The sequence below is a fragment of the Aspergillus flavus genome, chromosome 4, assembly GCF_009017415.1.
Source record: "Aspergillus flavus chromosome 4, complete sequence".
NCBI lineage: Eukaryota > Fungi > Ascomycota > Eurotiomycetes > Eurotiales > Aspergillaceae > Aspergillus > Aspergillus flavus.
In genome coordinates, this window is record NC_092405.1 from 745,931 (window position 1) to 758,068 (window position 12,138).

The following is a 12,138-nucleotide window of genomic DNA, read 5'->3' on the forward strand; positions in this document are numbered from 1 at the left end:
TGTTAATTGGTTGATTTACTACTCATTCGATCACTGATCATGAACAGCCATAGCCAAAATCCAGATGACTACTACAATCTCGGGTCGTTCCACCGGCCGGTGACCACCGCCAGCTCCGAGGCTCAGACCTGGTTTGATCGAGGACTCATCTGGACATATGCTTTCAATCATGAGGAGGCAGTTCACTGTTTCGAGAAAGCCATTGAGTATGATCCCACTTGTGCTATGGCGTACTGGGGGCTTTCATATGCCCTAGGCCCCAACTACAACAAGCCATGGCAATTCTTCGACCAACGGGAATTGGAAATGACAGTACAGCGCACTCATCGAGCAGCAGAAAATGCCAGAAAACACGGAATTACGGCGAGGCCCGTAGAATCGGCACTCATAGAAGCCGTCCAAAAACGATACCCGCAGGATCAGCCACTAGGGGATTGCTCCCCTTGGAACCAGGGATACGCCGATGCTATGGGATTAGTATATCAAAGATTCCCAGATGACCTAGACGTCGCAACATTGTATGCAGATTCGTTGATGAACCTGACACCATGGGAGCTGTGGGTTCTGCAGACTGGTCAGCCGGCACCAACCGCACGCACCCTTGAGATCAAGACGGTGCTTGAACGAGCGTTAACACAGGACGGAGCTCTCCGTCACCCTGGCCTGTTGCACATGTACATCCATCTGATGGAGATGTCGGGCGCACCCGAAACGGCTCTTCTGGCTGCGGACAACCTACGTGGACTGGTGCCAGATGCAGGTCATCTCAATCACATGCCTACTCATTTGGATATCCTATGTGGTGATTATCGGAAGGCAATTGCATCCAACTCTGAAGCGATCCGAGCAGATAAGAAGTTCCTTGCTCGTGCAGGAGCTGTTAACTTCTATACCCTTTACCGGTCTCATGACTATCATTTTAGAATCTATGCTGCTATGTTCGCGGGGCAGTCAAGGGTTGCCCTAGATACTGCCCAAGAGCTGGAGGCATCCATACCAGATGAGCTTCTACGTCGCGAGTCGCCGCCTATGGCCGATTGGCTTGAAGGGTTCTTGGCAATGAAGGTGCATGTCTTGATCCGGTTCGGTCGGTGGCAAGATATCATGCACCTTGACATTCCACTAGACGAGAAGCTGTATTGTGTGACAACCGCAATGATTCACTACGGCAAAGGCGTTGCGTTCGCTGCAACGGGACAGGTTGGCCAGGCATATAAGGAACGAGAACTCTTCCATAAAGCCTTAAAGCGTGTTGTGCCCACCCGCATGCTGTTCAACAACAAATGCATTGACATACTAGCAATTGCAGAGGCAATGCTTGATGGAGAGCTGGAGTACCGCCAGGGCAATTTTGATGCTGCTTTTAGTCATCTAAGACGATCAATAACCCTAGACGATGGTCTTCCTTACGATGAACCCTGGGGATGGATGCAGCCAACTCGGCATGCTTATGGTGCTCTTCTACTCGAACAAGGGCGGGTCGAAGAAGCGTCGGCGGTGTATAGTGCTGATCTGGGCCTAGATGACACCTTACCTCGTGCACTGCAGCATCCGAACAACGTGTGGTCGCTGCACGGGTATCAGGAATGCCTGACGAAGCTTGGGCGCATTGCCGAGGCACGCATTATAAAACAGCAGCTGAAGCTTGCAGCAGCTACAGCTGATGTCCGAGTCCAATCGTCATGTTACTGTCGCCGAAGTGACACTGATCAGGTTGAGTAGTTTCTTTGGTGGAGCTGCAGGCTTGCTCCTTCATTATAGTAACTTGACCTGGTGTTAGCCTTCTATGATATTTGTGATTATTTCCAAATTATTTATGTTGACAAACCCTTCTGAATTTCAATCTTTCCATGACTATATTCACTCTGTAGCTTACCAACTTTATCTCTTCACTTTCCTTCACACCTTTGTTACTTAGTATTTGCTTCACCTTTACTCTATGCCCTTGAATTTTATCTTAATAACTATGAATTAGCTGCGATTGCCGAGGCTGGTCAGGGTAGGTCGGGGAAAGGCGTTTCGTTGACAAGGGGATATTTTCTTTTATTTTACCATTATGATCATTATTAATATTTTCGCAAAATTTCTGAATGATGGGGATTCAGCACGACCTTACTTGACCGGCCCCACCAAGCCACCTGTTCCCGAACAGAGCGAGACAACTCTACCAGCACCAGCGTTGCCAAAGGGTGATGTTGTGAGGCGAGGAACGTCTCAACTCAATGGTTGTATGGCATAATATCTGCTCCAGGGCCAGACGCTCTGCACCCGGGCACTAGAAGGTAGACAGACATTCTAGAAGCATGGGACTAACTCGGATAATATGCGTGGCCCGGCAAACATTCTACTGTGCGACGTGCCATGTAACAGACCACCTCCCTGATGGGGAAGAAAAATGGTCTGGGGTTCTTTGATTGTACTACTCTGTATATCGTCAGAGATCTGCTGAGCCGAAATCGAAAAGAGCACGGGATTTTGTCCATCCCAAGTCTTGACCAACACCGCCAATCCCCCTCACTGACGATGATCTCTCTAAATTCTCCCTCGGAGAAAGAGTGGGTATGTATCTTCGACTCCATATTTCTCAGGCACCAACCCCACCATCACCAACTCTGATCTTTCACCGCTCCATTGTTAATGCTCTTCTTCGTGAATAGCAAAACCCCTTCCAGCCCACCTTCAAAGGGACCCGCCTGGTTCTGACAGTGGATTCACCGTGGAACATGCCCGAGAAGTTCAAAACTCCAGAAACTCCGGAGCACGGAATTCCATTCATCCTTTGCAGCGTGCGAGCTCGTGGTGATCCACTGCGATGGCAAAAAATCCAGTCCACTTTCCCGCCCGAACAAGCAGGCCTGCCGACGAAATGGTTCCACAACAGCAAAGTTTGCTTTGCGCTGGCGCCCTGAAGAAGTCATTAATCCACTTCACTTGGCGACGGCAACTGAAAATGATGACCAAAATGGTTCATTAATGCGCTCGTGCGTACTCCGTACTACCTAACGATAATCAGGAGTGTCATGCCTTCTCGCCTAGCTTTCCTATAGTAATGTTAGTCGGGTCAACCGATGCTGTATGAGGTCAACCTGCGTCGAATGCAGTGCTTGATGCATATGGTATGTTTGACATGTGCAGTTGCTAACACAGGGTGAATAAATGCATCCAAGTAGCGTAATAAGGACGTTACTTAGTAAAACCAAAGTGCAAAAGAAGAAGCGAATAAAAAAAAGGCCCCAATTAAGCAGTGATTGGAGTCTGGATAAAGTCACCGCTGCAATAGTAGTTATTGTATTAGTATCAACAGGAGATAAATTATCCCTTTGATAACGAGTTGCACGTGGTTTGATCTCTTTAAATGGACCTCCTACTGGTAGACATTCCCAATTCTTCCCTCAGGACAATTTCGGTTACGCTTACCCTGCCGGCTGATCTCAACGAATTTTCCGAGGTTGCCGCGGCTATAGTGTTCGTGATTATAAGGCGGTATTCATATGTGTTTCATATGGGTGAGTTGTTCTCTGTATCATTCCCTACAATAAAGCACGGGTGGAGTTCGGGACGGCTAAATCGCGAGAACTACAACCGCCATTTAGAACGCCGCGAAATAAGAATCGTCGCTTGCCCGCACTTTGGAGTCATGTAGCGGAGGGAAGGCCCCACAGTGAAACTCATACCGACTTTCCTGTGGCGATATATTGGGAGAATTGGGGTTTTCAAGACTGCCACGGCAGATCACCACCATCACCGCTGCAGGTCATCGCAAAGGATTGGTCCATCTGCCTTTTTAGACCTTCTTTGCAGGACATATTCCCCATCAACTACTGTATGCGGGAATCCTTCGTCACTATCAGCATCCATGTATTTGAGTGGATCGATTTGGCTCAATGAGCAACCCGAAGCGAATCACCATCCGATTTGAACGGATGGTGTGTTAAAATGCAGTCTATCCCTGGTTCATTTTGGTGATACCATGGATTGAAGCAAGTCAACCGATCTCCGATTAAGATTTTGAAGGCTTCCGCCAGTTCCGCCCACTGTGGTGGCTCTCTCGGCCCCATTGGCCCGCTCTTCCTAATGATCTGCTTCGGAATCTGCTCGCTGATGCTTGGGAGGCTTAGTAGGGCTGTCGGCGAAAAATCGAAAAGGGGAATATGAGGCAAAAATCAGTTCACTCTAATCTTGGCATGTTGCTGCTTGCGGTTGGTTCTTAAACCCCTTGGCCCACTGCCATTGTTCCATTCTTGCTCATTCTCCAAATTGCATTGCATTGTCTTTCATATCGTAGCGGTTGTCGGTTCCTTGATCATGTCTTTGCCGCTTTCCAATGATGTCCTCCTCCTGGTAGGGGAGTTCCTTGAAGACCACCAAGACCGATATAACCTTGTCTTTGTATGTCGACGCTTCCATGACCTCTTCCTGCGTTTAGTCTATAGGTCTGCGACGCTCAAGAGTTGTGCGCAGACCCGCTCCTTTATGCATGCCATTCTCCATAAGCCCGAGCTGGCTCGGTCAGTGTGGAGTGTACACTTTGATGATTGGCAACAACATCATCCCTTCTCTTCTACCTCTCCGTCCGAGCAAGATATGACATCATTGAATAAATGGGCTGAGACTATTAGCCATTCTCACGAGGAATATGTTAAATGGGAGCAGGATCTTCTCCAAGGCGTTGAAGAGGCTTGGATAGCGCTCCTTTTGCCTTTGGTGAATAACCTGAGACAGCTCCGACTGGTGTACCCGAATAAGAATGCATACCTAGACCGAATGATGCAAAGGGTCATGAAGGGCGAGAAACCCTTTGATGCGCAGCCCGCATTCAGCATGTTGCAAGAGGTGTCTCTCGGCCATCAGGATTCTAAGGAGGATACCAAAGGCAGCTATATGCCATCACAGATCTTTCCCTTTTTCCAGTTGCCATCAATGAGGATGTTTTCAGCGGATTCGGTGATTGAGTCTAGCCCTCTACAAGAAGATGGGCATACATCAACAGCCGAGGCCCTGGTGGCTGGGTCCTGTCTAATCTCGGAGATTACTCTCAACTCCAGCAACGGTTCCCAAGGAATGGAGAACTTGATTGCTTCATGCTCCTCACTCAAGTCTTTCAAGTATCAGCACTCTGATTCTCACCTGCTTGCTGAGGGCTTCCAGCCATCGGCCTTTTACCGGTCGCTGGCAGGCAGTAAGAACAGCCTACATACCCTTTGGCTTGATAATTACGGGAACCATCTACCATTTACTATTGCCGGGGTCAATGAAACCCATGACGAATGGTTTGGTAGCTTGGCAGATTTTACCGCGTTGAAAGACATCCGCATTCGCCTACCCAACTTGCTCGATATCCGGTACCAACCCGAGCCCTCTACTGTACTTACCGATATTTTGCCGCCATCGGTGGAATCGCTCTACATTGAAGGTTGCAAGGAGAACACCCTGGGAATGTTAATTGGGCAGCTGAAAATGGTGCTCAACAAACGACAGACCCGCTTCTCTGGATTGCGACGCTTAGACATTGAGGGTTTCTTCCACGATGAGGAAGATGAAGACGCCTCGGGGTACCAGGAGAGTGCGGCTACTACCGGGGGTCAGAAGATTATCAAGCCGCGAGTATACGAGATGGCCGAGCCACTCCGGGCGGCCTGCGCTGAGGCTGGGATTGACTTGTTCCTCCGCGACCGTGTGGTTTCATGATGACATCACCGCATTTGGATCTTATTTATAGACGGATAGACAGTGCCTTTCTTGCATTTTTGTTTGCATAATACCCGATAGATATGATAGACATGCTTTGGCTTGGTTTTTGAGCCTTTCATCTTTTCTTTTTCTTTTTCTTTCTTATTTTTGTTCCTGTTAAGCTTTCTTATTTCACTGAATGAAAAAGAGCTTGTACGTCTGATGGTCCTTTGAGAATCTTTATACCGTATTGTCCCTTTCAGCTTACGGAATAATAACATATCCCATACCTTGTCGATGAACTCTACCATTGGTTTATTGGAGCATGGGATTTTTTGACTGGCTTTAATGAATATGACTTGGCTCGAATGGTCACCGACAATAGCCCATCGTCCTAAGGAGATTCGGTAGTATTGCATGGATACCAAGACATGCTCATTTGAAGTTATTGGCAGAACTCCGAGTTTACCATCTTCCATGCTGAACATGTGATCCTCACTGTTGAGCGTAAGAATAATAGTTAACTGGCTTAGTTAACTGGCTTTAATCCACTAAGCATGCCTCTATATTCCAATGCAACATCGACAATACCCAGATTAAACTCGTGATCACAATGCGACAACGTGGAAGACTCGTGGCAGCGTAGTAAGGGAGTAAAGTAACATCTGCCTAGTAAAAGCGTCAGACTTTATATAATGGATTCCTCGGACAGGAAATATCCTGCGGCATCAACCGAAAGGATTGAATCCTTTTCCAATCAAGACCAGAATTCAACCATGACTGTCGCAGCCCTAAATAGCTTTCTCCGCATTCATGTCACATCGGGGTTATCCACAACCCCAACGAGCTGTCTGGTCCTTAGTTAATGACGGTCAGCCCAATAGGAGCCTTGCAACCATGGTCCCAGTCATCATCAGACCAAATGTTCCTATGCATATGAGGTCGTCTTTCCAGGCACTCCGGTCGCTCAGGCCAAATCATCTTTCTCACCTGGAAGCCTTGCGCGCCCCCTATTTTGTCTCTCGTCGTGATCATTTCACTCTCATCACTGATTTATTGCTGCGCTTCTAGTGACTTATTTTCATCAATCATCCATTGCATTTTCGTCTGAGCGCCCTAGAGAGTATTGTTTATCCTCATCAATCATTCTAGACGATATACATACACCATACGCCATGGCACATAGTTCGATCGGTCGTGTGGAAGATCCCACTTATAGTAGCGAGAAGAAAGATGGAAATGGGGAAACACCGCCGATGTATGACGATCCGTTTGGGGATGAAGAGTTCGCAGAGGTCAAGTATCGCACCTTGCGCTGGTGGTAAGCACTCCCATCAAATCTGAGGTCCCTAGCACAAATCTGATTACCCTGCTGAATCCGCTAGGCAATGTGGAATGAGTACGTTCCAACCACATCGGGGTAACATGTATGATTCGCTGACTTTACAGTCATGATCGCCGAGACTATTTCGCTGGGCATTCTATCGCTTCCTTCGGCCATGGCGGCGCTTGGCCTTGTTCCGTGAGTGTTTATTGGCAACGTCCTCTGGCGAGACTTTTGGTGGCTTGGTGGCTGATCCTAAACATTTTGCTTGGCTATCCTGAATAGGGCTCTGATCCTCATCATAGGCCTCGGCTTGGTAGCTACGTATACAGGATACGTTCTTGGCCAGTTCAAGCTGCGATATCCCCACGTGCATAGTATGGCGGACGCTGGTGAAATATTGTTGGGCCGATTTGGTCGCGAGCTTTTGGGTACTGCTCAGTTGGTCTTTTTGATCTTTATCATGGGTAGTCATATCTTGACTTTCACTGTCATGATGAATACTTTAACGAAGCATGGTACTTGCTCCATTGTGTTCGGAGTGGTCGGCTTAATCCTGTCTTTCGTCTGCACTTTGCCTCGGACTCTGAAGAAAGTGTCCTGGTTGTCCATTTCATGTAAGTAGAGTGTGCTACTGGGAGGAAGGGTGACTGGGCTGATGATCACAGCGTTCATCAGTATTATCGCGGCCGTTTTGATCACCATGATTGCTATTGGAATCCAGCGACCGGGCGATGGACATATCGATGTGACCGTCGATACCAGTTTATACAAGGGCTTTTTGGCTGTGACAAACATCGTCTTTGCTTATGGTACGCGGAGCAGGGTGGACACATGCACAAGCATACGCTAACAACAATATAGCCGGCCACGTCGCTTTCTTTGGCTTCATCTCCGAGATGGAAACACCAACAGATTATCCCAAAACCCTGTACCTGCTCCAGGCAACTGATACAACCATGTATACCGTCACGGCCTTAGTCATCTATCGATATGGCGGCAAAGACGTGTCATCCCCCGCTCTGGGATCGACTAGTCCACTGGTTTCGAAGATCGCCTACGGAATCGCCATCCCGACGGTATAGCTCGTCCCACAATCGCATACTGCAGCAACTAACGATTGACTACTAGATCATAATTGCCGGTGTGATCAACGGCCATGTAGCGTGCAAGTACATATATGTTCGTCTCTTCCGCAATACAGATCGCATGCACAAGCGAAATCTGGTGTCTATAGGGTCATGGATCCTGATCGGATTGGTGCTGTGGACGCTCGCATGGATCATTGCCGAGGCGATCCCAGTGTTCAACAACCTGCTGAGTTTGATAGTGAGCTGCACATTCTATTTTTATGTTCGAAATCCGATGATGCTGATTATCCTGTAGACGGCATTGTTCGCCAGCTGGTTCACGTGTAAGTTTGCCCGACTGTGTTGGACAAAACAATCTAACGCGTGCAAAATAGATGGAATGAGCGGCATTTTCTGGCTTTTCTTGAATTGGGGCCGTTACACGTCTTCCCCTCGGAAGATATTTCTGACCGTAGTGAATCTAATCATTGTTGGCATTGGTGGATGTCTGGTGGGTTTTCTCAATTTTCTTCCCTTTCCTACTTTCGTTACAACAGCATAAACTGACGGATATCAGTGCGGACTTGGATTGTACGTATCAGGCAAAGCCATCCACGACGATCCAAGCAATGCTAGTTTCTCATGTGCCAACAATGCCTGATTGATGGCTATATAACTGGGTTAAAGATGCCATGGGGAGTTTATATCTTGACCTGCTGCGACAAACACGCTGTTGTATAGATACCTCGCAGAAACTTCCAATCAATGGCCTTAGTCTCTGGCCTCCGTGCTAATCTAGTGCTGTATTTTGCGGAATGATTGAGCAGGAATCATAGGATAGCGATAGGCAGTTTCAGTAGCGGACAAGTAAAACAAGTGCTTACTCCTGAATTCTGCACCACACATTGGCTTCTGACAATGCAGATAAGGACAGTCAAAAGAGGTGTTGAAGGTGGGCGGCGGGGAGGAGGGGGGGTCTATACTCCGCCAGCTGGAGCCTGAGCGCCTTACGCTGATTCACTCCCAAGAAGGCAAAAATGCTCTTTGGGGAGCTGCAGGCTATATGTGGAAGGTGCAAAAGGGATCAGCATCAGAGCATCAGGCACCAGAGCGTTCCCTACTCCAACTTTGATCAACACGACCCCTGATAGTCCACAAGGTAACTATCATCCTTATATGGATACTGCGTCGTAGTTTGCATGGAGCTCGTCGATATAACCAGTACATAAATACGCCACAACCGTCTTTCCTAAATTCTAAAGCCAGGTCACCAGCCCGACATAACATCTAACTTCCCACAACCACATGAGACCCAAACTTCACCCATCCACCTCGAGCATAAAACTCCCACCCTAAACATCCAACCCCTTTGTAAAATCCGGACACTATCCCGCTAACAATCCCCTCTCTTTCAAAGAATAAACCCCAAAAGTCAAAAACCAAAACAAATGTGCAACCTCCCTAATTTCCACCTGCAACACACCCTCACCTCTTTTTTCCACCTACGCAGCAGAACTACAACGAAGCAGCCGCTTCCGCAATTTTCCCAAACACTACATGATCCTTTCGCAGCGCTTAGCGAAGTCTCTGTTCCCGAACCTATTCCGCGACAGCAGCAGAATGAAGTGGCAAGTGAGTGTCTGAGCCTTGAGCGGATGCTTTCCGAAGATCGGGTTAGTGGGACTATTGAGTGCTTGAGTGAGGTTGCTGCGCCGGGGCCTGTTCGGAGGTCTCTTTCTGAGTAATAGTCTTTTCTTTTTGGGGATGGTTTGTTGCGAGTGATGGGGGATAGGATCCAGGGCGAGGAGGAATGATAATGTCTAATGGTATTTCATAGTTAATTGTGATGTTTTTTCATGAGTCTTGGAGATGGGGGATGTGTATGATTGTATTTTCTTTTCGTTCCATGTCTCAAGACTGCTAGTTATGCATTATCCATTAATTGAACATTATCATGGCCAGCTGTATCAGGGACAACAATGAGCACATTCGGAAATTGAGTTTATATCAATGGATATCTCCGACATTACTCCTTCAGATAGTGCATATCTACTCCGAAGTCGAAACCACGAAATTATATCTTAGAACGACCCTTGATTGACAAGCTCGACTTTTCAACATGGCGAATGGTCGAGTGGCTTCGTGGCTGAATACTGAAGCCTGCACTGGCCTGAAACTTTCTCGCCTTCAGAGAACTAGACCGCCAATTGCCACCAGATAAGATTCTAGAAGACATTTGAGTCGAAAACTCTGAAGAATCCAACAGGTCTAATATTAGTTGGGGCCGAGGAACGGCTGTTGGAGAGAGCGTAGAATGCCGGGCTGACTAACTTCCAACTCTAAATGCTTGACAACAAAAATACTCTATATAGATGAATAGATTGAAATAATTTAGAAATTGATATAAAACAAAAAGAGGAGGAAGAAACCACAAGACGGAGACAGGGAGGAAGGTTCAAAACAGCCGGAAAAGAATAAAGTCCGAGTCTCTATGAGAGTGTCGAATTGAATGCCCTATTCATTCATACTGCTTATTCTATCCAACGCCACTGGGAAATATATATTTATGGGCTATCAACCGGCAGTGGCACTGCTTAGGTTCAATAAACTAACAGTAGTATTGTCGAGAACAGCCATTATCTTTCTGATAGAGGAAATTTGTTGGACTCAAACCGAAGACGCAGAGCTCAAAGCTGTCAGGATATAATAGTGTGTTACGGAGGCCATGCCTGCTTCTGTTTGATGATTATCATTCATTTCTTCATGAGTTGGTTTAACACTTGTATGTTCCCTACGTAGTTTTCCCTCATCTAGGTTGTGTGGTGTAGCTATTACGACCCTGCAAGGATCAGAGTCAAACAAAGTTGTTTTCTTTTCAAAATAGTTATCGTCAAAAATGAGCCTGCCACAATGATCCCTTTAAGATTTATATTTACTCCGTACCACTGTCGACTATGGCGTAAAAGCCTAAACGGCATTATTTAGATCATTTTTAGTGAAGAAAAGATCAACAATGCACGACCGATAGAGTTTAAGGCTTAGAACCATTCAAAGCATGAAGGTTTCGGGACTCGGGAGAGGTAATCCAAGGTACAGCGCTACTCCAAATCTTTCTACATGGTAGGGTGAACATATACGGAATTTTACGCAATACTGCATTCTGATCGATTGAGGAAAGAGAGGATTCCGACAAACCGCTGTTCGGATTATTTCTTACCCATGACGGAGAGAAGGTCAGGGCTACAATGGAACCGAGTTGGTAATTTGCAGATTTGAATGACAATTTGACCCTCGTCATGACCAGTTATCAACGTAGCTAATGCTATCTCCGAGTGATTCCGGGGGGCGAAAGGTCGAATAGATATATGCTCATGGAATGACACAAGCAACCTCGGAAGACGATAACGATAAGCGCGGGAATGACCAATACCAATGTATCAGGGCGATAACACATGCGAGGTAACGAGATCATGTAATGAAGTCAACTAATGGGCTTTCAAGACCCCCAGTGGAGCAAAAGCTTGACGATCTTGGCGACAGTGCAGCATCAATCACCACACAAGAGCGTCTAACATGTCCAATTAAGACCGCAGGAGGCGTTATCAATTGCCGATGGGATGCTGATAACACTACCTTATTGCCAAAGATAGGAAAAGTTGTTGCGTATTCACCGCGCAACCATATATAAGCGATCCACTTTCCCCAGTTCCGGCCCATCCGCCCTGTCCACGAGCATTGACTCGTCTCCTTGATGCATGGAGATGTCCCGTTGCTTTTTCCACAGGGATGAAGGAACATGATAGCCCCCCATATCAGACTTCGATATTTTGATTTTCCACACCCGAAAGCGAACGCAGTAGAGATGGTGTTGCATCGGCGGACTCCGGACTAATCCGTGCATGCAGATAAAGTACGAGTTATGCTCGAGGAGAACTCCTATACACGAGGTTGCAGTGGCTCGGTTGTCCTTCGGACAATGCCTTCATGTGTCAATTGCACTCTTTCGCTAAGGCTTAACTGCGATCGTTTTTATTAGGTCACACGACTCGGGTGTCACCGTTTTGACAAGAGACG

General features: G+C 47.1%; 3 protein-coding genes across 3 annotated transcripts; all 3 read left to right on the plus strand.

The window, feature by feature from the left end:
* Window positions 1–39: 39 nt before the first annotated feature.
* On the plus strand, window positions 40–1,722 carry F9C07_2067622 (uncharacterized protein; the record flags this gene model as incomplete). Its single annotated transcript, XM_041286202.1, has 1 exon — window positions 40–1,722. The coding sequence occupies one exon, from the start codon at window positions 40–42 to the stop codon at window positions 1,720–1,722; it is 1,683 nt and encodes a 560-aa protein (XP_041145755.1).
* A 2,583-nt stretch (window positions 1,723–4,305) lies between these two features.
* On the plus strand, window positions 4,306–6,081 carry F9C07_3438 (uncharacterized protein; the record flags this gene model as incomplete). The annotated part of the gene is made up of 2 exons (XM_041286203.2): window positions 4,306–5,674; window positions 6,056–6,081. The coding sequence occupies 2 exons, from the start codon at window positions 4,306–4,308 to the stop codon at window positions 6,079–6,081; spliced, it is 1,395 nt and encodes a 464-aa protein (XP_041145756.2).
* A 764-nt stretch (window positions 6,082–6,845) lies between these two features.
* F9C07_2232100 (amino acid transporter) lies at window positions 6,846–8,725 on the plus strand (the record flags this gene model as incomplete). The annotated part of the gene is made up of 10 exons (XM_041286204.1): window positions 6,846–6,991; window positions 7,056–7,069; window positions 7,120–7,192; window positions 7,280–7,611; window positions 7,663–7,806; window positions 7,859–8,073; window positions 8,126–8,323; window positions 8,381–8,408; window positions 8,460–8,575; window positions 8,642–8,725. 10 exons carry the CDS (start codon window positions 6,846–6,848, stop codon window positions 8,723–8,725), a joined length of 1,350 nt encoding a protein of 449 aa, XP_041145757.1.
* Window positions 8,726–12,138: the final 3,413 nt, after the last annotated feature.